The sequence below is a fragment of the Balaenoptera physalus genome (genome assembly GCF_965194825.1).
Source record: "Balaenoptera physalus genome assembly, chromosome: 13".
Taxonomy (NCBI): Eukaryota; Metazoa; Chordata; class Mammalia; order Artiodactyla; family Balaenopteridae; genus Balaenoptera; species Balaenoptera physalus.
In genome coordinates, this window is record NC_138892.1 from 23,865,899 (window position 1) to 23,892,610 (window position 26,712).

The window sequence follows — 26,712 nt, forward strand, 5'->3', positions numbered from 1 at the left end:
AACGAATGCTGGCTGAATTGCAGCACTAAAGGCAATATCCAGAAACCACTTACATTTCCTGATTTTTGTTATTTACATTTCCTGATTTTATTATTTGCTGTGGGTACATGCATCACATTGTTTACTTGCACGCACATAGATAATTGCCCCATTGTAAATTCCTAAGCCACCAAATGGCATTGCATTTAAAATGTGTCCCCGCCCCCCCAGAAAATTATGTAAAAGTGCTTACCTTTAGAGCCAGCAGACTCAAGAATAGCCTGGAAAGACTCTCTGACAAGTGTCTCCAGTCTAAATGAGAAACCCCTACAGCACCATTACTACTCTTATAACGCACATGTTATGTCCTGTTATTGTGGCTTTATGTATTTACTGCCTGGCTTTGCAGTTTTTGTTTAGAACTCATTCTCCCTCTAAACTCATAATCTTGCAGTTCAGGGGTTGTGTTGGAAGACTTTTTCCCCCCACCTCCCAATAATGACTGGCATTATCACTAATTCATAGCAATAATGGTTTCCACGTTTTGAATGCTTACTATGTGCCAGGATCTGTACACATGTTATCTCCTTGTCATCCTCACTACAATACTGTGAGGTGGATATTATCAAACCAGTGTTACAGATGATGAAACGGGGGCTCATAGAAATGCAGCATCTTGCATAAGGCCATAAAGCTAATCCAGGAAATAGGATTGGATATCAGTCAGTCAGAACTCTCCACTCTGACTCTATGTTGTCTTTCACAGTGTTATTAGCACAGAATAAATAACGAATAGGTCGTTAACTTCCTGAAGTCCACCTACATGACTTTTAAAATAGGAATAAATGTTATATATGAAAAATAGTAGAATGATTTAACGTTGGAGTGCTGAGTCCATTAGCATTTCCTTACCATGCAATAATTTATTTTTTTTTCAAAAATTTGTTTGATGTGGACCATTTTTAAAATCTTTATTGAATTTGTTACAATATTACTTTTGTTTTTATGTTCTTTTGGTTTTTTGGCCACGAGGCATGTGATGAGATCTTAGCTCCCCGACCAAGGATTGAACCCGCAGCCCCTGCATTGGAAGGCGAAGTCTTAACCACTGGACCACCAGGGAAGTCCCTCCATACAATAATTTAGACAATCCAGAGCTAAGGGTTGTCTTGTTAAAGGCCAATTCAATCTTGGTCAAGTTTCTACAGCAGCTTGATGTAATGTTTTTTCTGGAGAAGAAGGTTGGAAAAAGCTGGGCAGGAGCAGGTAGAGGCTCTGAGTTTGACTTCTTAGTAAACTTCTTGAAGTGGGGACTTCTAGGCCTTTCCCCTTCGGCAAGTGATCAAGCTGAAAGGACAGTAGGGCTGGCCTCATGGGATGTGGCAGTTGTATACGACCCCACCCTTAGATGGGGCCCCCACTCTTGGCATCTGATGCTCTGTGATTGCCATCTTGAAATTCTTAATAATTTTACCTTTGAATTTGTGTTTTGTGAGTGAAGCGTGATGACAGCAGAGCAGGAGCTGCGTCTTGGAGTCTTGGCTTACAACAGGCTCATCTGCCCCAAACTGGGTCTTGGCTGCTGACCCTCTACCTTGGGGTTGGCACTGGGGGGCTTCGGTGCATATACAGGGAGAGTCAGGGTCCAGAGAGGTCCCATGTGCTAATTATGGGTGGGCCCTGGGTGCCTATGTGCACCCTTGCCTTGTGAGTATCCCCGTGACCAAGAGAATGAGAGGTTAAATACAAATTAAGAAAATACTGTGACAGCTCTACAGAAATGACAGAAGGAAGGCAAAAGCTTTTTACCTGGTTTTTGTTCAAGGGGCCTCACATTTTCATTGTATACTGTGTCCAACAAATTATGTAGCTAACCCTGAAGGATGATCCAGATTTTTTGGCGGGAAAATATTCTGCAAAAGCTGAATGGCTTTTTTTTTTTTTTTAACTTGTAACTCTCTGTCTCTCTCTTTTTTGTTTTTTTTGGTAGCTATTGGCTAGATGCTCATCAATCCTCATTTCTTTACTGGGCTCTTTGACAGGAAGTTGTATTTCTCAGCCTCTTTTGTAGTTAGTTCTGGCCCCTAATATGTGGGTTCAAGTGTGGCCTGGCCATGAGAAGTTCCACATGATCCTCTTCATTCTTTCTTTTTACTCAAGGACTGGCTGGATGAAAAGGATCCAGCAAGGGTCTCCAAGGAACCCTGAAAGGTGGGATTGCCACAAGATAGAAGGAGACAGAATCCCCAAAGCACCATTGGAAGGCTGCCCACCAGATTCTGTATAAGAAATATACATTGATTGTGTTACGTCATTGAGAATTTGAGCTTGTTAGTTATAGAAATTATGTTAATTAACCCAACTATAGTATTTTCAACAAAAGATATTTTTCTTAAGCAGGGTCTGTAAGCTATAGCCTTCAAACCAAATTGGGCCACCACCTGTTTTTTAAATAAAGTTTTATTAGGAACACAGCCATGCCCATTTGTTTATGAGTTGTCCATGGCTGCCTTTATGGTACTGTGGCATAAAATGTGACAGAGAGAGTTTGTCCCATAAATCCTAAGATATTTACTATCTGGCCACTTATAGAAAATGTTTGCAAACTACTGGTTTTATGAATAACTGAAGTAGTGGTTCCACTGATTTTATCAAATGTGTCTATGCTGACTTGGATGAGGCTTTTTAAGATAAATAGTGATATAATCTGAACAATATGATTTTAATTCTTACTCTTTCCCATTTCTACCATTACAGCAAGTTGTTTTCCAAAGAGATGTAAGATTAAATCCAAGAAAATTCTTGCTATTGTGCAGTTGATTATAATGATAATAACAATAATAATACTAACAAATGATAACTGCTAGAACGTTCACTGGAATATATACAGCCAATATGTTCAATATCATATGTACATTATCTGCTTTAATTCTCATAACACCCTATGAAATAGGAATTGTCATTTCATTTTATTGATAAGAAAACTGAAGTTCAGAAAGGTTAATGACTTGCCCAGTATCACTAGGGAAGTGGAATAACTCCTGTGAGTCCTGGAGTTATATACACACATGCACACAATGGTGAGAAGAGCAGCATCTTTCAAAGCTCTGCTTCAGAATCTTGGTTATAAGGATTATAGACTTCAGGAAAGATAATGAAGGAGTCCTCTTTGGGGAAACAGAATCTCCCAAGAATAAAAACCTATGGACCTTGACATTAGAGGGTCACCCAGTACCATTCCTAGTAACTTTACAGTGAAATCTACTAACTATCAAACTGGCCTATGAATATATAGCTTTTTAGTGCTTCATTTTAAAATATGACCAGATAGCCAAAAATCCGCAGATATTTGAGGAAATTCTCTAATTACATAAAGAGATCAAAACAAAGAAGCAGATTAAAAGGGGAAGTAAAGGAAATAAAACATATAGCAAAATTAAAAAGCAAATAAAAAACAGCAAATGATTTCCTTAAATAAATAAAAGAAAAACAGGAGGCTACTTAAAAAAACAGAAAATCTTGGACTTTAAATCTCTTGGACATTAAAAATAAATTAGCACAACATTTTAAAAAATCAACAGAAAAGTTGGAGATAAAGTTAAGAAAATCTTCCAAGAAGAAAAACAACGATGAATCAAGGTTAAAGAGGTCTCCCAAGAATTAACACAAAATGCAAATTGGTAGTTTCAATTTTTTTTGTCAATAGTGCTAGAATGAGGGAAACTGAGGGAAATGGAGGGAAAGAAATTATAAAAGAAATAATGATGAAAATTTCCAGGAATTGAAAAGCATGTGTATAATCATTGAAAGAGCCAACTGAATGCCCATTTCAGAGAATGGGATAAAATATACAGGATGGCACATTATCATAGAGTTTCCCAACACTGGACATTAAGAGGATCAGGAATGAGAATGAAGTTGGACTTCACATTAGCAACACAGTAGGCTAGAAAAAGTGGAGCAACACTATTATAATTCAAAGAGAAGATGATTTCCAACCTGTAAGTTCTCAACATAAAAAATATATTTCATATCCATCTTTTTCAGGAAGCTACTGGAGATGAATCCATAAAAATAAGAGATTAAATCAAGAATGAGGAAGCTATGGAATCCAGGTAAGAATTCAGCCCAGGGGACAAGGGACACATAGAATTCCCAGGATAGTACTTGTACAGTAGGCCTTGGAAATCAGGTGGTCCAGAAAAGGAAGATGTAGGGGACTTTAGGAAGGAATGTCATAGTAGTATTGATATTATTTATAATAACCTAAATTGGAAGCAACCCCAATGTCCATCACCAGTAGAAAAGATAAATAGTGGTATAATGATGTAATAATATAGCAATATAACAATTAAAATGAATAGACTACCGCTAGCTACATGCAACAATGTGGATATATTTGTCGGGTGAAAAAACAGAAATGAAAGAACACAGTATATGATTTCACACAACCAGACAGAATTAATCTATGGTAATAGAAGCAAGAACAGTGGGTACTTTTGAGGGGATTGTTTAACTGATAGGGAGTTCAAGGGAGACTTCCAGCGAGTGGGGGAAGGGTCTGGTCATGTTTCTGGTTTTGACCTGGATGAGGGTTACATAGATGTGTTTACTTTGCAAAAATTAATCAATTATGATTTGTTAATCTTTCTCTGTATACGTAATTTTTTCAATTAAAAGGTTTACTTTGAAAAAGGAAGAAAACAAAAGCAGGTTTACAGTATAATCCCAATTTTATTTTAAAAAGTTATAACATTAAAAAATAATGTAATGTAAAGATCTATAGCAGAATGTTGATAATGTTTACCTCTTGGATGTACCATTATTGAATGAGTTTTATTTTTGATGATTTAATATACTTTTCTCAATTGTCTATAATGTATAAATATTAATTTATTATCAGGAAATAAAGGAAACGTAAAAAGAACTACATTGAGATAATATTTTCCCCTGCTTATCAGATTGTCAAAGATTAAAAAGGTAAGAGCATGAGGGATGGGTGCCCCATACCCTGTTGGTAGAAGCTATAAACTGAGACGTGTATGATTATTAAAATGTGTCCACCATTATACCCAATCAATTTCACCCCTAAGAATTTATACAATAGCGACAGATGGGCAAGTATGTAAAGATCTTTATGAAAGGGTGTTAATTTTAGCTGTTTTTTAGTTAAAACGGAAACTGTTGAATGTCCATTAAAAGGAGATTGGTTCAATACATTATGATATAAACTCAGAATGGAATGCTATAGAGTCATTAAAAATGAGTACCTGGATCTATATTTATTAACATGGAATGCATTTGGATTATAGAACAACATATACAGTTTGATCATACTTTAACAATTATAATAAATATACGGATATATATGTACTGAGATAGAGCAATAATGGTTATCTCTGGATGGTGAAACTGTATTATTTTTACTTTTTCATCATTCTTTTCAGTATTTTGATTTCTCTTTTATAACTGTATTAGCCTACTTGGGCTGCTAAAACAAAATACTATAGACTGAGTGGCTTAAAGTGCAGACATTTATTTCTCACAGTTCTGGAGGTTAAGAAGTCCAAGATCAAGGTGCCAGCAGATTTGGTTCTTGGTGAGGGCCCTCTTCCTGGCTTGGCGATGGCTGCCTTCTTATTATGTCATCACATGGAGGAGAGAGGGAGGGAGAGAAAAAGAGAGAGAGTGAACTCTGGTCTCTCTTCCTCTTCTTATAAAGGTACTAAGCTCATCATGGGGGTCCATTCTCATGACCTCATCCAAACCAAACTTCCTCCCAAAGGCCACACCTCCAAATATTATCACACTGTGGGTTAGGGCTTCAACATACGAATTTTGAGGGACACATTCAGTCCATAACAAACAGCCTGCATAATCTTTCTAATAAAAAGAAATGACCAAGGTATTTTCATTTTGGAAGGAATAAAACTAGCTAAGAGGGAGTGAAGCATTAGTTGTGCCAGAGGATAACCATGTTTTATTTTAATTTTCTTTTCCACTGAGTTGTTGTTGGTATTTGTTGTGATTTTAAGATAGATTTGTTCTATAGACCTCATAGAGGAAAAAAGAACTGTCTTAAAGAGAACCTTGAATTTCTTACCTATTTTTACTGTTATCGAATACATTGACCTTGGAGGGAAGATGCGATAGGTGTTAAGTCACAGCTTGGCCACTCATCAGCTCTGTGATGATGTTAGGCTAGTCACGTAGCTCCTCTGAGCCTGAACTCTTTCAGCCTGTAAAATACAGATAGTAGTATTCCTAATGAGTTGAGAAAATGTAAGCAGTGTGTGGTCAGGCCTTGCCAGTCCTATTTACTGCTGAATCTGCCTCCCACCCTCCCAATCTAGAACAGTCCCTGACCCAGAGTAGGTCAGTAGATACTTGTTACATGAATGAATGAATGGATAAGTGCTATTGTTCTGTAAACTCTAAAGTGCAAAAATGTAGGTGTTGATTACATAGTCATTAAACATGATCGCTCAGATCTGTATTTATTATCATGGAACCAGTTTGGGTTATAGAATAACATGTATTGGGTGCTTGCGAACATTTCCTTTTAGTTTGCAGAAATTATTACAATATTCAAAATTACACTTGAAATACTGGGGGAAAGTCCAGGGATTTATGGGATGTGTGTTAGTAAAGCTATGATCTTATAAAAATGAAAGTTTTGGGCATATGTAAAATCAAGTTTTCTGCTGGGTTTTGTGACTATACAAATAGAAAAACAATATTTTTCTTCCAAAAATGATTCATCCAACAAAAATAGTGGTATGGTGGGTATAAAATGATTTTATGGATAGCGGTAAATCTTTGTGGACTAAGATCCTAATCTTTTTATGAAAACATAGGACATGTTTCTAGATGCCGATTAGCTTTATGCAGAAACTACAGAGAATGTAAGTATTCTAGTCATCTATTCTAATTAAAATTTAAATTGAAATCTGGGTTCTAATGAAGAGAAACTTAGTGCTGGCCCTGTGGGAACTCTTCAGAGGGTAAGAGGAAATATGCACAAAGGCATAAAAAGATTTCACACAGACATTTTCTTCCCATGTGTTTTATTTGAACATACAATTTATATTTTATATAGGAGCATGTCTTTCCCTGATGGAGGCCAAACACTGTCCTTTTGACATGGACATTCTTAAAATTGTGTCATATCCCAAGAGTGCAGACCCAACTATGTCACTGTGGACACATTGGCATTATCCCTCTGACACCGTCTCAGGGAAATTAGGTGACAGCTCAACTCCACCTGAGAACTGGATTCATTACTACCAATTTTGGGCATATGATCTGGCAGACAGGACTCAATGTCAGAGGTTACTGCTGTGTTGAGGGAAAAAAAAGTTGGGTTGCTACAGAGATAATCAAGGAAGAATAAAACTTAAAACTGTATACAAATCTTATTGGGCAACTTTAAAAATTAAGTCTGGTTGTCAAATTATTTTACAACATCCCTTTAAGAGCTACTTGTTAAATACCACACGCAAGCACAAGCCTAGAGAACTCATTCAAAGAGATAACTTATTCAAAACATTGGCAAGAAATAAATGTATAAAATAAAGACATTTCAAAAGAAAGATGTCAAAATGGTGATTTCTTACTAAATGTGTTATTGTCATAAACATAAAGTAAATATAGGACATGGAAACACTAAAAAATCCCTTATAGTATTTTAAAAGACATATTTACACCACTTCAAAAAGATGTGATTTCAACCAGACATTTGAATCAAATTCAACTATTTTTTTAAACTTTGAACTGCATTTGTTGCTAAAACATGACACACTAAGTGTGTCATTCCTCCATCTTATAGAATATTTCCTGCTATATATCTCCACATTTGTTCTCTTAGGTTAATTGGGGAAGTGAAACTAATTCTCTATTCAGGATTCCTTCTCAGTCAAGAACAAAGGCATTTCAGCCTACAGGAAAATATCTGAAGGCAGAAGTGGTTCTAGAAAGGTAATAAACACTGTGTTAAGGCATCTTTCCCTGGCTGTGAGCATTCTACAGATAGATGAAAGTTAGCAACTGTCTGTTGGACACTGTGAGTGGCAGGTAGCATGACACAGAGAGAGAGAGCTCACAGCTAATCTATTGTGAACACTATGCAGCATCTCCTCCTGAACCTCCCTTGGTTACTATGCAGAGAGGGGGCTGGGAGAGGAACATCTCCCCAGCAACACTTGAAGAAGAGCACGCTGAAAAAACAGAACACAAAATGACAAGGACAGATCTGACACGGACTACCAGTAGAGTTTGATTAAAATGTACCAAAATTGTAATTTTTCCTTTCCTATTTAACTGTAAGACACAGTCAGTGTAGCTTAATGTCAATGCTGTTAATGAAGTTGTCAGGCTTGTCACTTTCATTGAATACCAACTTTACTAAGAAACCGGTGCTACAATTACCTCCAGCTGTATACGATTAAATTCATCAAAGCATGCCCAGGATCCAGACTGTTTTGGATCTTTGGAGAATTTCCCTATGGCTTTGGAGTCTGCCCCCATCAGAACAACTCAACATACCCTGTGAAAGACAGAAGCTTAAAACACTCATCGCAAACACAAAATTTATTTCGAACTTCCTCCAAAATGGGCCAAATGGAAATTGGAGGATTCTATTCTCCTACAAGAAGAACCAGTCTCGTTTGCAGATTTTGTGGCACTTTTTGAGGCGCTCCAAGACTCTGTATCCCTACTGTCTGTCTTCTGCATTCCTTCCACAGGTGAAATAAAATTCCACCATTTTTCCTTTGTTCATTCCTTCCTTCCTTTATTCTCTTATTCAAGAAATGTTTGCGTGTCTGGATTAATATTGCATTAAGTACAGGAGGTGATATAAAGAAGAGCAGATTTTTAAGAATTGGAAATTCTAATAGGGTAGAAAGACTTGTGCATAAATAGCTAACATCCAAGATATAAAGTAGTAAGCACTGCAAAGAAGATAAAGTATTATGGGCTGAAGATAAGAAAAAGTTTGAGGCTGAGGCTGTATCTGAACTAGGCCTTCAAAAGTGGATAATATTTGAATATTGGGGGTACTTGCTGAGCTCTCTCCCTGGAGCTCTCTGATCTTCACATGGCTGGCTCCTTCTTGATATTCAGTTTGAGATCAAACATCAGCCACTCAGAAATATCTTTCCCTGAACACTCAGTGAAATGACACATCCCACTCGCTTTCTATCACACCACTCTGTTTTATTGTCTTCAGAGCACTTATCACTCTGTGAAATTGTTGTGTTTATTTATTTACTCTTTTCACTCATTAGAATAAAACCTCCATGGAAGTAGATATCTTGTCCCACTTGATTAATGCTGTATTCCCAGGGCCTAGAATATGAATGGCCTGAAGCAAAGGCTCCAAAAATGTAAATGAGTGAAATAGCAAAAAAGATGAGGAGAAGAAGACTTCAGGTTTAGGGGAGAGTATACAAAACAGTGAGGAGGCTGGAACACGTGGATGTGCATAAGAAACAGTACAACAGGTGTGAAGTCACGGCAGAAAACACATTCAAAAGGTAGACTGACGCAGATGTTGAGAGTATCAAATGCTGGTTTAAGGAATTTGAATTTTTTTCTATTGTAAGGGGGCAGCCATAGATTTTGGAATAGGAAAGTCACTCAAAGCAGCATTGGAAAAGCTTAGCCTTTCGGCTGTGTCCAAAATAAAGGAGCAGAGACTGAAGTCTGGAAGAACAGTTAGAGAACTATTTAGTAGTTTAAGTGGGAAGAAATAAGATTCATTACTTTAGGGAAAGACCATGGAATGATGATTAATCCTCAACACCTGTGTGAATTGTGTCTCCAATCTCTCTCACAAGAATTAAGTAAAAAATATTCAAGGAATAAGTATTCAGTAACAGAAAGACATGTGATGGGGATAAAGAAAAAGGGAGGAAGGAAGAAGAATTCCTCGACCTTTATGTCCAAGGAGGCCAGAGCTGGTTGGAAAGGCCTTGCAGGGAGGAGAAGACGATCTTGAAAACACCTTCATATTGTTTCTATATCTGGCCTTGTCTTTGAGCTGAGAAAACCCAATTTGAGTTCTGATATACTTTCCCGTGTTTTATTCATTCTTTAGGACAAAGAGAACACCGTTCCATTGCACCTAGCCACCTCATGTCTACTGTTAGACCACACACTCTGGTCCTCACATTCTGGTTGCTCTTTAAGAAGATCTGAATATTATAGAGAACAAACTAGGGGCTACCAGTGGGGAGAGCGAGGGGAGAGGGGCAAGATCTGGGTAGGGAATTAAGAGGTGCAAATTACTATGCGTAAAATAAATAAGCTACAAAGATGTATAACACAGGGGATACAGCCAATATTTTGTAATAACTTTAAATGGAATACAATCTATAAAAATTTTGAATCACTGTTATACACCCGAAACTAATATAATATTGTAAATCCACTACACTTCAATTAAAATTTTTTTAAAAAAGAAGATCTGAAAAGGTAGCAGACTGTGGGTCCTGGAACCAGAGCAACAGGGTTCAGATTCAGTTGTCTACCCTTGGACAAGTTGTCTAAATGCTCTATGTCCCAGTTTCCTTATTTGTAGACTTGTGATGATAATAGTAGCGCCAATGACATAGAACTTTTGTGAGAATGAGTGAACTCAAACATGTAAAGTGCTCAGGGGAGTACCCGGCACCAAGAATACTCAGAAAGCTTAGTTGTTACTATTAATGCTACTGTTGCTGCTCCTCATCACATTGCTAGCACCTAGCATAGTACTCAGGACATGCTCACTAGTACTCATTAGTATTAATGAAAAAAAGTTATGTTCTGGGTTATAAAGAAATATTCTAGTAAGCCACTTATTTGTCAGCTTCCATAGTGTCAGGAATCCGCTTTGGATAGGGGAATAGCTTCTACAGCTTTCCTATGAGGTTACCAGCTCACTTTCTTTCCCATGAGTGACTCAGTTTGTGAGCGCACGGGTACATCATCATCGTTATTACACCGTCATCCTAGTTATCATAGAATGAACACTCGCGAGGTACCAGATATTTCTGTTTGATGCAAATAGTAATGTGTGCCAGACACTGTTCTAGGGCCTAGGAATGTAACAGTGAACAAAACCCTTTTCTTTTCCCTCTAGGAGTTAGTACTTTTATTTTTTTTATTGAGGTATAGTTGATGTACAATATTTTGTAGGTTTCAGCATAGAGATTCAAAAATTTTAAAGGTTATATTCCATTTATACTTATAAAATATTGGCTGTATTCCCTGTGTTATTCAATATATCCTTGTAGCTTATTTATTTTATACATAGTAGTTTGTACCTCTTAACCTCCTACCCTTATCTTGCCTCTCCTCCTCTCCCTCTCCCCACTGGTAACCACTAGTTTGTCCTCTATATCTGGGAGTCTGTTTCTTTTTTGTTATATTCACTGGTTTGTTGTGTGTTTTAGATTCCACATATAAGTGATATCATCCTGTATTTGTCTTTCTCTGTCTGACTTATTTCACTTAGCATAATACACTCCAAGTATATCCCTATTGTGAAGTTAGTACTTTATAAATGTAATTTCATTTAATCTTCCCCAAAGTGATGATGCGTTATCACTCCCCTTTTATTTATGAGAAGTTTGAGGCTCAGCATAGCTATTAATACATGTGAAAAATCATACCACTATTAGGTGGCCGATGTAGGATATTACTCCAGGTCTGTCTTCAAAGTGTGTTTTCTTTCCAATAAGCTTCACAGCTTCTTTTTTTTTTTTTTTTTTTTAACTTATTTATTTATTTATTTATTTTTGGCTGTGTTGGGTCTTCGTTTCTGTGCGAGGGCTTTCTCCAGTTGCGGCGAGTGGGGTCCACTCTTCATCGCGGTGCGCGGGCCTCTCACCGTCACGGCCTCTCTTGTTGCGGAGCACAGGCTCCAGACGCGCAGGCTCAGTAGTTGTGGCTCACGGGCCCAGTTGCTCCGCAGCATGTGGGATCTTCCCAGACCAGGGCTCGAACCCGTGTCCCCTGCATTGGCAGGGAGATTCTCAACCACTGCGCCACCAGGGAAGCCCTTCACAGCTTCTTAAACATCCTGAATCTATAAAGTAACAAATATTCTTTTGTAATTGCCTATGTTGAGTGAAAGCATCTTTATTAGAAATTCTGTCAAATTGACATTTCTGAGAAAGATATAATATAAAACTGGGCTAAAGGGTTGATCTAGATAGAATTCTAATAAAACAGTTCTAGATGTCTCTTAGCAAGTATTTTTATCAATATATAAGCATTTAGGTATTACTGAATATGAAAGTGGGGTCAGGTTGTTTTAGTTGTGATGGAAAGCCGACACAAAGAAGCTTAAGCAAAAAGCAAGGGCCCTTATTGGTTCATATAACTCAACCATAGGAGCGGTTGATGGATTCAGGTGTGTCTGGATCCAGGTGCTCAGAGAAAATCGGCAAGGCTTGTCTTGTTCTCTCTCGTTCTAAGCTTTCCTTTCTCCCCTGTTGGCTTCAGTTTCAGGCAGGAAACTCTTCCTGTGGTTGACTTGTCCTTTCAACTTCCAATCCCATAGAAATGAGCACCTCTTTTCTTATGGCTCTGGTCAAGCTCCTGAGGAAGACTCTATTTGAACCAGCTTGGGTCATGTGTCCACCAGGTATAGGGGAGAGGAGCACTCTGATTCTGGATCATGTGCAAGCTTGAACTTTATGGGCTGAAGTGGATTTTTATGGAAAGCTAGAGATCTAAACATTCCCCAAAGAAAGGGATGCTGGAACAACCAATGTAGTCAGGAAAGTTCAAAGCTACACAGGACAGAGAGTAAGCAGAGAGTGACAAAGAGTCCAGTGAAAATCACCAAAAGAAAGCTGCAGTTAATCACTGGAATAAAAGATTAATGTAGTCACTCTGGTAATTTCACCATTTTGCCACAAGGTTTAAATTACTGATCTGAAACGTAAAACTGGAAAATTTATGTGGAATTAACATTTTACTGGAGTGATAAATAAATGCTGGAAATAATCCTTCAAATGTAAACATATGTTCCATCTGGGTTAGGCCATAAAACAGTTGCACGAAAAGAATATTTTTCTTTGCATGTTGCTAGAAACTTGCACCCTTGCAAATTTTCAGTCTTCCCCAGAGCAAATCCTCTTCTTGTATAAATTTATGATAGAAGTGAAGAAAGCATCTAGGTGATAAATTCTATGCACCCTCTAAACTCATGCTTTTTCTTTTAATTTCCCTATTTTTCCATTTCCCTCTCTCTGAGCTTTACTCCATCTCTTCCATTCTTCTCTCCTGCCGTATACCAATGTATTTGTCAATAACACTTGACTTGTTTAATTGTTCATAAGCCCCTGCCATCATGCAACATAGAACAGAGCGAAATAGTCGCCCTAGAAAGATTTCCAATAAAAGGCTGTATCAAGGTAAGATTTTGCTAGAGAACTGGTACCTTTCTTGATGACATAGTTTTCTCACATGTGGAGGAGAAAAGAAAGAAAAAGGACTAACAGTTCTGAGCATTTCCTATGCACTAAACCCTGTGTGAAGTAGGTTTGTCTATATTCTCTTACTGAAGTCACCCTTGCTTCAGTTTCCACGAGCCAGCTATAATCACCATCTTATAAACAAGGAAACTGGTCTAGAAAGGGCAAAATAACTCAGCCCAAGTCACCGGAGAACAAAAACCAAAACTTGAACCATGTGTACCTGATTCCAGAACCACTGTGTTTTCCAAGTCCAATAACTATGTGATTTTTATGTCCTGATACCACATCCTCTACATTCTTTCTCCTACATAGTTCTTTAACTTCCAATTCAATGTCATCTACAGTAGTCTACTTTAGCCTATCACCAGCTTCCTCCTGGACTAAAGCAACAGCCTCTCAACTAATCTCCTTGACTCCTTCCTTGGTCTCCTCCATTCCATCCTCCACCTTGCTTAATGAACATTCTAGAGACAGACCTCATACCATCCACTTTCTTTAAAACCCTTAAAAGGCTCCCAACACCCTTAGGGTCAATTCCAAAGTTTTTAACATGATCTCATCTTCACCTACCTCCTTAGCTCCATCTTTCATTCCTCTCATTTTGTGTTCTAGCTGTACTGAATATTTTCTAGGTCCTCAGATATGACACACTCATTTTGCCCACCAGCCTTTGTGCTTGCTGTTTCCTCTACCATTGTCTCTTTACTTTGTTGACTCTTATTATCCTTCAGGACATATTTAATTTATTTTTTTTTTTCATTGCCTCTGGGAAGCTTTTGCTGACCTCCTAGATTATGTTAGATTCTGCTTAGCACCATGCATTCCCTTAACATTGCACGTCTCTCTGGATGGAGCATTTATCACATCACAGACTGTTGTATGCCCAGGGAGGGCAGGCAACATGGCAGTCTTGCCTACCGGTGACTACCTAATACTTTGTGTGGTGACTGACACTTCACAGTAGGCACTCATTTTATATTTTTCAAATGCTCAGTGAATTCAAGCTATGCTCCTTGACTGTGAGTCTCCCTGAGTCTCTCTAAGTAGATGGGAAGTATCATATCATTTGATATAATACTAAATGAAATAAATGAATAATGAAGATCTATATACCATAGTTATATGGTATATAGTTAAACAGTTTGTGCAATTACTTATTTACTCTTCTGGTAACACAGCATTTTTTTAGATTATATGACATACGTAATGCTGTGCCATGTACTGAGGATGTAAAGAAATCATTTCTCCAGGATCCAACAATCTATTATTTAGGGATGTAGGACACACACACACAATATTTACCAAAATGGGAAACATTATAATAATTGCTTTGGAAGGCCAAAGCAGAGGAAAATCAATATTAGTTGGCATGTCAGGGAGTCTGAATGAAAGAAATGGGCCTGGCTAAGTAGTTAGGATTGGAGAATCAGAAGGGATTGGGGAAGGTATTCTGGGTGAGGAAAGAGCGTGATCAACAACAGTTATAGATGGGAAGTGAGTTAGCTGGAGTGAAGAGTTTGTATACAGAAGTGAGAGGCAGGATTAGACAGATTGGAGGGGGTTTGATTTTATAGAGTCATGAAGCCAAACTGAGGGCTTTGCGCTTTATGCTAGAGAAGGCAGTTAAGAATTCTCTTCATATAGATGTGACATAAAAATATTAATATTTTTGAAAGATGAAATCTTTCTTGAGTCTTTCAGAAAGGCCAAGGTGTTTCTTGTTCTATGTTCCTACTGATCCTAATGATGATTTTGTAATTGTTGGGTTAGTATTCTTATTTCCCACTGGACTGGTAACTTCCTTGAGTAAGGAAGGATGCAATTTTGTTTCACATCCCCAGTGTCTAGCACATTGCCTGGTACATAGTCAGCATACGATACATACTTACTGAGTGACTCAATGATGAAATGAATTAATCAATCACTTAGGCATCAAGGGGTAATATTTGAAAGTAGGAGAGAAAAGATACAGGAGATTAGTAGGTTAATGACAATAAACTAGGCATGATAGCGTAAATGATTGGAGTGGCTCCACAGGCGCCGATGTGAGAGATGTTTGGAAGAACTGATTGTACCGTGTGGTTTATGGTAGCCCAAACTGGAGATCCACCGAGGCAGCTAGAGAAACAGGACAAGATCTTGATTGAGATGTCGGGGTTAATCATTCAAATAAAAGCTTTTGAACAGAATGAGGCACGGTTTCTAATGATTCTTATTTGGGCCCTTATCAAAATTTTACAGCAGAACAATCAAAGCAGTGTTATGTAATTAATATAGAAGGGGATATATATAAAAAATCTTCAGGACATAATGTTAAATAGAATCTACTGAAAAGTTATATCCCAAATACTGATTTTTTGCCTATGGCCGTTGCAATTATAAGAGATTTTGGCTTTGCTTTTGCCTATCTGAATTTTTTTAATTCTCTGAAAAACTATAAATACCTCTCATGTGGTAGTTATAATGAATGCTGATACCATTATAAAATTGTTACAGGGATAATTCAGTACACTTCCTACGTTTTCTGAAATTGCCTTATCTATTAAGGCAGGATTCCAATTTGGGAGCCACATATACATATGAGAACAAAACCATCTATTTGTGAAATGTGAAGATGAAAAACACGCCAAACTATCTATTCTTTATGACCCTCAAGCTCCTTTACTTTACAATATTATTTTCAATTACATCCTCAAGTGGCACTTTTATTTTATAATTTAAAAGAGCACACTGGATAATATATAAACCTGAGAGTAGCTTTACTACATCCTAGTCAATGGAAATAAATCCTGCCCCTTTCCACTCTAGTGTACTTATCTTGCAAATCTCCGTTAGCTACATGGAGGCATTATGCATATGAGAAGTGGCATTTGTTTTTTATTACCACTTGGTTGGAGCCCATGCAGGCTTTCTCTGCATACTGGTTTCAGCATACAGTGTGTAAAATGGAATCTTTCCAAATCCCATCCTCTCTGCTTAGGTGTGGGCCTGCCTGTTGCTCACCCTGCAGTTTCTCCTTGGTTTCCAAACACCACCCCCCCACAATGATCCCTGGTAGAGCAGCTCCAGAGAACAGCATCTTCCCATCAGTTTAGCGAATAGCTGGATTTCCTAGGCAGACCTTTTGGTTGTGAGTAACTGTGCGAACTCCGGTGACTCACACACTCATAATTATGTGCACACAGGGGCTCTCCATCCTGCATTTGTTTTTCACTTCCTGTGGTGTTTAAGTCATAAAGAGAAGACTTTCCCCCATTTTCTAAACCCAAAACAACCTGCTTGGGGCAGCCCTCGCAAGCCCTCTTGTAGGTTTCTGTTTTCCTTGTCCCCGCTGATCCCTCTGGCTTTCAACCAAGGTTTAACCGTAAGACTCTCATCAGAGACCTTAAAGAATAAAGGTTTCCAGCATGGGTACACTATATTAATAAATGAAACCCAACCTTTTAAAAATTACGTGGTCAGAAAAACCCATTAGGCTGTAAAAGAGTTGAAGTAAACGTTAGATTTTAATATCTACTGCTGCTTAGATTTTTCTGAACTGAAAAATCCCCGGTGAGCACTTAAAACTTCGTTACTCCACTGAAAGGTTGTGAAAGGCTATTTAAAGGTTTTCAGTTTTGTTGAAGTCTAGAGGTTATTACAGCTGGAAAGAATACAAACCCTAATACTACAAGGAATGAAATTTATGTTCTCATCTTCCCTGCAGTTTAATCCAGGTCTATTAGATTCATTGGTAAAAATTAGGGCAGGTTGAAAATTTTCTATAGGTTTGATGAAAAATAATATTTGGACATTATGAAAATTATCGCTGTCTGCATCACACTCAAGGAAATGCTTTATCTCCCAGTCTTCTGGTCCGAAGTTATTTCAAGACCGGCCTCTGCTTGAAGCCCCTTAAACAGCTTCAAAACTCACATTAAAAACTTAGAGCAAAGCTGTGAATCCTACCCCAAAAGCCAACATATGAAGTGAAACCTGCAACTCAAACTCATAAATACAAAAACTTGGTGGTTATGTTCTTTTTCCATGACTTTTTAGAAAAGTATCCTGTTTTTTTAATGGAAGGAATTTGTCTTAATTTCCTTTTACTTTGCCAAAATTGGTATCGATATACTTAACCAAGTAGTATTAGATGCTTTGTACATCCCTTATTCTTCTTTCAAAGACCTTTGTGACTCTCTCCAGTCAGTCTCTGTGCTGCGGAGTGGCTTTGAGCTTAATATAACATTATTCTTCATATGTCCTTCTAACCATTCATCCACCTGCCCATCTATCTATCTGTCCAGCAAACATGCCTGGCACTGTGCTGGGTGCTAGGGAGCCAGGAAAAGATTGCTGACTGTTTTGAGGGGGACAAGTTAACAAATTGTAGCATACAATGGAGTGACAAGTGCTATGCTGGAGGTGTGTTTAAGGAGCACTAAACTCTCACAGGAAGAGCCTAGCTTTACTACCTGATAAGAAGGTTTATTTGAGAAGGAGACGTTTGGGGGTAGGGGTTCAAAGGATGAGTCATGGAGGAAATGGGAAAAAGGGAACACCATAAAGGCAATTTTATACTTGGAGAGGCACGGTGGGATATAAAAGCACAGCATCTAAATCAGGTTCAGAATGGGTGAGTGTGGAGGCTTGGCATAAGATGAATCTAAAAAAGTGGTCTGGAATGAATGGTGAAAGCTATTGTTGAAAGGTGTATTGGATTTGGTTAGGGAATATTATGATTTTTTTTTCTAATTGCAAAAATATTGATACAAACTTACTGTAAAAATTGAAAATTTAGAAAAGTATAAAGGGAAAATAATTTTTAAATCATTCATAATCTCATCATGTGGTAGAAATCGTTGCTAATATTTTGATGTGTTGTGTTTATTTCCAGTCTTTCTCCCATTCTTTAAACAATTTTTTTTGTTGAAATCAAATCTTGCACACAATTCTATATATTGTTTTTTTCCCAGATAACATTATAACTAATACATAATTCTATATTATCCCTTCTTCATAATCGTAATTTCAATGGTTGCATTGTAATCTACTACAATGAATGAAACTGTTCCTTAGCTGATGAATTTTTTAAAAAAGTTTTTGACATTATAAACTGTTCTGTAAAGACCACTTTCTGCATAAATATTTTTTCTAATTTTTGGATTATTTTCCTAGGTTTTATTCATCAGAAAATGTAAATGAGGTACTTAGCACAGTAGTTGGCTCAAATATTAATAATTATTATTGTCAAGAATGGAACCATTGGGTAAAAAATAAGAATAGTTTTAAGATTCCTGATACACATTATTCATTTTTTCAAAATTATTTTAATGAATTATTCTTCTGCAAGAGATAATGTAAAAGTCCCTCTTTTATTGTATCTTTACCCACTGTAAATATTATCACAAAATTATCAAAAATTAGCTTTGTTAATTTGGTAGTGAAACATAGCATACCATTGTTTTAATTTATATTTCTTTGGGTACCAGTGATGCCAAATATAAATTCAATGTTTATTGACCTTTTGTGTTTTCTCTTCTGTTTTCATGTTCTTTGACCGTTGTTTGTAAAGGATTTGGAAAGTCCTGCTAGAAAACTGGGAGTTTATCCAATTGGCAATGGGGAGTCACTGGCAATGGGGAGCTTTTCAAGTTTCTGCAGTTGCACCAAAATGACCATCGCAGAAATGTAATTCATTGCTCTTCGATTATTAGCTGCATAATAACACTGTTCGCATATGGTTTTAAGAGGCATGGTGATAATAATAACAACATGATAAATAATAATAGTAGCTGCTATTTAGTACATGCCTGCTAAGCAACAGCATTTTGTAGGCATTTCCAATATTATTTTAATTAATCCTCATAACACTGTAAGGTAGGTATTATAATCTCTGCACCATAGCTTGAAGTTTGAGTGCCAGTTATTCATCTTTCCTCCATCCCGATTCTATTCATTAGAGAACTAAAACAAGGAACACAGCTATCTTGTAATAAAATTTCTATACAACTCTAAGGATATATCTGGGGTTTGCCATATGATGTATTTAAATGCTCAACCCTAACATATCTAAAATATAAACAATTTGTACTCTGTTTATACATAGCTACACAAGTTGATTTCAAAAATATTATTATTATTGAACCTATTTATAGAGTAATTTAATGGATGACCTTTTATGGAAATCTTAGTTAAGTTATATTAAGTAATTAGGCTTGTTTAGGCGTGAAAGCCTCAACGATTCCCCCAGGAAATTTCTTAAAACTCCTCAGTTTTAAGAGAGATTTTGTGGTATATATCCAATTTTAAAAAAGACTGAAGCATATCTAAATCAAGCAATGAGAAAAAAAAAAGGTGGGGTGTTCACAGTTCTGGCTTTGAATTACAGTTCATTCTTCAGCATCTAATCATTTTTCATTCAAAAATATAGAGGGAGGAGATATGGGGATATATGTATATGTATAGCTGATTCACTTTGTTATAAAGCAGAAACTAACACATCATTGTAAAGCAATTATACTCCAGTAAAGATGTTAAAAAATATATATATATATATATATATAGGTTCCTCTTAGGGATTATGAATTGTCCTCATACAGGAGGAGATAAGCACAAATGATCTGACAAATTCCATTAGAACTTTAAATGGTAGTAAGTGCTTTCAAGGAAACCTGCAGGAAATCTAAATGAGTAATAGAGAAGACAGCTCTGAGGAAGTGGTATTTAGCCTGAGTTTCAAAGGATGAGTTAGAAATAGCCTGACCTATATTAGGGAGAAGGTGTTTGGGGAGAGGTCATGAGCAGAGAAAAATGTGGAGGGTTTGAGGAACTGAAAGATGAGTGTGGTTGGAACTCAGGCTAGGCAGAGAATGAAAAGGAAGTAGATCATGCAAGACCCTGTGGGATGTTGGCATTTCTGGATTTTACCCTAAATGCAAAGAGACATTTATCATTATTATTATTATTATCATCATCATCAACATTAATTTATTTATTTTTAGCAGAGGAGCGAAGAATGCCTCCACCATTTGGTATATATGTAGGTGAAAGAAGTGGTATTTGGCAGGAAATGAGAAAGGGCTTTTATTCTGTTTTCATTACTGTGATCAAACTTCCTAAAAATAATAGGGACCCACGGCTTAACAAAAGTTTTTTTTCGGTGCTGCTGCAGGAATAAGAGTCCAACTGGCAGTTGTTGACATTTCTGGGAAATTCTAATAACAATAGGGAGGATATTTCACAATTGGGACTTGTCAGGAAAATAGGATTTCTATGATACCTTTATGTGTAGCAGGCTAGGGGATCTGGACTTGATTCTTCTGGCCATAGGGTGACATTGGAGGTTTGTAGGCAGAAAGTGACGTGATCAGATGTATTCTAGTGAGGTGATTGGAGACACTAAGGGACTGGATTGCAGAAGAATGAGACAGCAGTTAGGAGTTTACTTTAGGCGTCCAGGCAAGAGATGATAAGATTTGGCTAAGACACTGGGGTGGGTTTCATTTACATGTTCCTGAGATAATGTGTATTCTTCTCACACATGGTCATAAGTATCTGGGAAAATGTTACTATTTATGTATGGTTAGGGCAGATCTACAAAGAACCTGAATAAACGCTCTTTTTCCAAGAAGCTGGGTGGCATGTGGATCACTCTTGTCTGCGAATTTTTATTCTTTATTAATTGTGTCAGCAAGTATAAATCAAGCCCAAATTACCTATACCAATGGATACTGGAGTCATAGTTGTTTACCTGAAACAAGGAGCAGGAGGGGTAATTATGCTATTAATGCCATCTGTACAACCAAAGTCAAAGTTCTCACCAGCGACAGCTTCTGTATGACTGCCAAATATTCTTCAGTTTTTGACAGGGCAGACTTCAAGTGTGGCTAGTCAACCACACGCCTTGAGGGGCAGAAAGGAGGTATCTTTTGCAAGCAGAGCCATATGTCTGGAAGGTTGATGTCTGGAACACCATCCTCAGTGATTCTCTTATACCTTTGCTCTAAGCATTGCACTTCCTCTACGGTCCTTTTAGAATGGGAATGTATCTGGTGGGAAAATCAATGGGTTGTGTCTATAGCACAAAAATACAGTGAGTTAATTAGGTTGCTTTTCTTTCTTGCTTTGGAGACAGTGATTGTGACTGTATTGGTATGGGATAGGGGACAGGGAGAATTGGTACAGAGAAGAAAGGGGACACTGAAATAAAGTGACTGATATAGAGAAAGGAAGAAGTAGGAATTTGGGGGGGAATGCTGTCAGCTCATCCACAGTTTTGACTAGGTCTGGCCCTGGTAACTAAGTAAATCAATATTGTATATGTTGTAACTCTAGACCATCTCAGATTTAGAAAGGATATTAAACATCACTTTATCCAAACCTCATCTATTACATGAGAATTACTTACAACACTCCTAACAAGGGACCATGTACCTTTTCCTTGAATACTTCAAGTGGCATGCATCCCTTGACTTCCCCAGGCAACCTGTTCCCACTGAGGCCAAGATTGGAATTTCATTAAGTTGTTCCTTATGTGAAGCCCAGATTTGTGTTCTTGAAATTTTGTTTTGACTTCCAGACCCACACTTTCTTCGATTATTCATATTTGTATTTTCTTTTTTTCTCCCTTCCTCCCTCCCTTTCCCCCTCTTTCCCTTTCTCCATCCTTCCTTAAAAAAAGCACCAAACATTGGGCACAGAACGAGTTTAATTTTTCCTACATGCAATTCAAGTATTAAGGACATATCATCACAGCCTCTCTAAGTCCTCTCAAGAGTTGAACTCCTTGTTTTCTTTGTTTTTCAATCACAGTCAAATTACTTTAAATTTCATATTATAAATGCAATCTACTGGTTGTGCCTATATTTCACACCAGGGTGGCAGCTTGTCTAAAAGCATTCAGTGGGGGAATATTCATTTCAACCCAAACAAGATAAAAATGTATGCTCTTGAGAGTTTCCTTTGCCTCCAAGTATTTGATTTTGCTCCACAGGTGATAGAAAACTCCTTGTTTTGATAGCTTCTTACAGAAAATAACTACACCTCAGTTGCAAGTTATTGGAATCTCAGTTATAAGTTGTTCCTTTAATAACACGACATTTTTGCCTTATTCAGATTATCTGCTCAGGGATATTACTATAAGAAAATAAGTAACTTTGTTGTGATTGTATAGATTTTCTTTTACCAGAATGCTAACTTTAAAGGTACCAAACAAGTTAATGGTCTTATGAGCTGGATGTTCTCTGCTGGATTGCTTGTCACATAAAATACCCTTCTCCCAAACTTTCTGGACCTAAAAGTGTATGCACACTCAGACGTTCTCTACAGATGTCTGTGAACAAATCAGATGCTTGAGGTGACTTCGAAAGTGTCAAATGCTTCACTATGAGGCCTGGGTCAACTCATCTAGCATACTTAGAAATCCTACTAATAGCAAATGTGTTTTTGCTTTGAAATTAAATGCCAATCATATGCCAAACCAATCATATGCCAATGCCAAACATATAAAGTTCCAATTTTCTCAACTTTCTAGCTATTTCTCTTCTCACTTGACTTTCATTTTATATAAACTGTTCTTAAATTTTATGACTAATTTACTGTGCATATTCTCACAACTTAGTTTTCTCTCGCTTTGACATCAGAAGGCCTTCCTCTCGCTGATAGCCAATTTACTAAATAACATTTCTTTCCACCTGCAAAACTCACTTCATTCTATAACTTTTCTAGACTGAACTTGATGCTGTCCAGAAAGTTGTGAATTAAGGACTATTGCCAGAGGCAAGGAGAGGCAAAAACAGAAAAAATAAAATAATCATAAGTGATCCAAACATCATATAAATATGTAATGACTTTATATACACTATCTCATTTGCCAGGGATTGTCTAGGGAGGCTGCATGAATCAGTCACAGCCAGTGAGACACAGAGTGAAATCAGCTAGGAGCTGTCTGAGAGAGCTTATGCTCCTGGTAAAATGCTGGACCAGTAAGAGAGGCTTTTCTTTTCCCCCTCTTTTCCTTCCTTTATCTCGTGGTGCTATAGTATAAGAATGTGATGCTTGAAGTTTCAGTGGCCATCCTTCAGCCATAATGGAGCTACTGCTAATGATACACAGTTGATGGCAGGAGAGAAAAGCAGAAAGAGCCTACTTCCTGGTGACATCATGAAGGTGCTGTATCTGCTAGCTCTTGTTACTCCAAAAATATTGCTTAAAACAATAACCATTTATTTAGCTCAAGATTCTATAGGTGGCAGTTTGGACTGACTGAGATGGGTGGGTCTTCAGGGCTCAGCTGGTCTGATTCGTGCATCCATGGTCAGCTGCCAGGTCAGCTGAGAACTGGTTGGTAGGCAGGGATGGGGAGAGTACACAGCTAGAATGGCCCGTTTCTACTCCACATGGTCTCTCACCTCCTGTAAGTTAGTCCAGGAATATTATGGTTAGTTGGAGTACAAGAGTAAAAGTGGAAGTGTATAAAGTCTCCTGAAGCCTAGTCTCAAAACTTGTCCAACAATTCTTCTGCTGCATTCTATTAGTTCAAGAAAGCGACAAGGCAATCCAGACTCAAGAGGTGGTAAAGGCTCAGTCTCTTGGTGGAAGGAGCTACAAAGAATTATACCCATTTTTCCATCTGCCACAAATACCAAATCAACGTGGGGACCACTCACCTTTGGACCAATGCATATCTTTATGGGTTAAATTACCACGAGGCAGTTTTTCTGTTTTTTTCTGCCAACATATTCTAACTGATCCAAACTGTCCTCCAACATTCCAGCAGCTGACCCTTAAGCTGAGGAAGTAGCATTCACTCTAGACAAAATTACAAGTTAAACTCTTTAATTTTCAGAACAAAAACACCCTGCATACTACTTGGAGGGCTGGTATACTGAGAAAATTATCCTCCTTTCAATCAACACCACAGAAAATTTGCTTTTCTGGGGTTTGTGAGTGATTTCCACTTTTAATTGTCTTCCACTCAGTTCTTGTCAAAGATGTGCTGAGACAATCAGCATCCCACAGGGATTACCTATTATATCTTCTTCTTCTAGATTCTGTAAACCTCAATTTATTCTGCCTTGCTTTCCAGGTAGCTGTTTGCATGCTGGTCTCTCCCATTAGGTAGCAAGGAGCAGGATGGCCCAAATCGTGTTATATTCATTCTCCTTCCATCACTCCCTGTTCCTGGCACATTTCCTTCCCCATCTTCAGCACTCATGGCTCCCTCTGGTAAGTAGCAGGTACTCAGAGTTTTGTTGAATTGAATAATAGGATAAATGCTGATAATACCATATTAAAGACTCTACTCTAGAGAGTCATTTGTGTTAAAATGTATCTACTCTTAAAATTCAAGGTAAAGGGGTTGTAAGTAAAGTATATCTCACTCTGAGTTTGTAGTAACTGTGCTTCTAGTGTCTATAAACTTGATGCTTTAACATCTGTCCTGCAGGCATATGTTGGACATGCCTTATTCTGGACAACCTGATAATAGGTCTGCATCAACTTGCCTTGACCTCCTGCCTTCCTGGTCAACCCCCCACCTCCTCCTCCAGAGAAGTTCTCCTCCTGGGGACGTGCTTTTCAAATATAAACCAACCAATCCGGAGTCCACACCCCCAACCACCTTCCTTTTTGGGCTCTTAGTCTCTGAGCCACTATCTACCGGCCCTAATCACCCCAGAGGAAGGTACCAGATAACCAGGAACAGCCGCTATGCTCCAGAACCCACTGAAAATATTCAAACTAGCCAATCCTAAACCCGCTTACTCTGCCTTGTCTTTTCCTTCCCACAATAAAAGCTCTTGCTCGTAATTCTCGCCTCTCTGCCTTATAACCTACACCAAGCCTTTCTCATGTGGCCTCCCATAGTGTGATGTGTACTCCCTCTTTTGGGATCTGTGAGTATAATAAAATATCTTTTCAATGACAATCATCTCCTGCTCTGTTGGCCTTGTAATGCTTATATTATAATAATACCTACTGAAACAGAGTTGATTGTTCCATACCTGACCAATATCCAGCCAGAGTCTGAAGTGGAGAAATAGAGGTTTTCTTTTTCCTTAAGAGGACTGGAAACAGACAAAAAAGTTTAAGGAAAATAGAATTTATGGGCTCTTAGAAGGAGAAGAAAAAACAATATTTGTCAGCAAAATGACAACTGGATAAGAGCTCTAGGTTCTTGGAATGAGAAAGTGGAAACACAAAAGGGAACAAAAAGGAACAGGGGAAAATATAAAGCTATTCTGACCATTTTGCCACTGTGTCTTAAAATACTTGCTGAATATGTGAATTGGGGCTGGGAGGAGCTTGTTTCCTGTATTTCTCCTTCCTGAGCTTCAAAAAATCCCACAGTAATTCTCAGGGCAGCCAAGGCTGAGAACCAGTGTACTAGAGTCTTCCTATTCAAAGAGGGATCCTTGGGCCAGCAAGGTTGGGTAACACCTCGGGGACATGGTGTCCTTTTGCCAGCTTGCACAGGCTTCAAAAAGCCAATTGTACACATCTCTTTCCAACATCACCTTCACTGGCATGATGTTGACAGCTTGAAATAGGCCATGGTGGGAGTATTTATACCATGGGAATTGGAAAATGCCCTTCTGATCCCTGGCCCCAGAGCCAGTTGTTAAATATTTACCAGCATTCCACTTCTTAGGGGCTTGTAAGAAATGCAGTATCTCCAGCTCCATCCCAAATCTACAGAATTAAATGAACATTTTAACAAAATCCCCAGGTAATCCACATGCATATTAAAGTTAGAGAAGCATTGATAAAGTCCAAATTCTTGACACAACTTTCAAGGCCCTTCAAAATGCAGCTTCATATCCTCCCACTACCCATTTCCAGACACATGAAATCCCCCTCATGAAAAGCCCTCCAAAATCCTGGATTCTCACAACTCCCCATGCTTTTCCCTTAGCCTGGGAAACCCATTTCTTTCTTTGCTTTCACTGCTAAAATCAAATACCATCTCTTCCAACTGTGCAGGCAGAAATAATGATTCTGGTTTTTTGCTCCCTAACTTGTCACATAGCACTCTCTCAGGGTAATTCTTTTATTTTATTGTCATATTCCATTTACAGATCAATCTCTGTGACTGGCAAGATCCCCCAAAGGCAGGCACTGTGACTTCATCTCTGGATCCCTACAAACCAGCACATAGTAGGTGCTCAGCAAATATTTGTTAAATCTCTAAATTGCTTCATCAAAGAGATTTAATCTAAAAGTTTTGAAATTCTAGTCAGTTCTGATAACATATGCATCTAGGACAAATGTGAAAACCTCA

General features: G+C 37.9%; 1 protein-coding gene and 1 long non-coding RNA gene across 2 annotated transcripts in view; one reads left to right on the forward strand and one right to left on the reverse strand.

Annotated features, from left to right (window-relative positions):
* LOC309640596 (uncharacterized protein) overlaps positions 1-11,713 on the forward strand; it is a 601,312-nt gene extending 589,599 nt beyond the window's left edge. Inside the window, exon 11 of the mRNA XM_082419559.1 lies at positions 4,027-11,713. Within this exon, the coding sequence (XP_082275685.1) occupies positions 4,027-4,051 (25 nt within the window). The 3' untranslated portion in view covers positions 4,052-11,713. The remainder of the gene's footprint in view (positions 1-4,026) is intronic.
* Positions 1-26,712, reverse strand: part of LOC309640628 — a 933,213-nt gene that overhangs the window by 563,138 nt on the left and 343,363 nt on the right. The window lies entirely within an intron of this gene.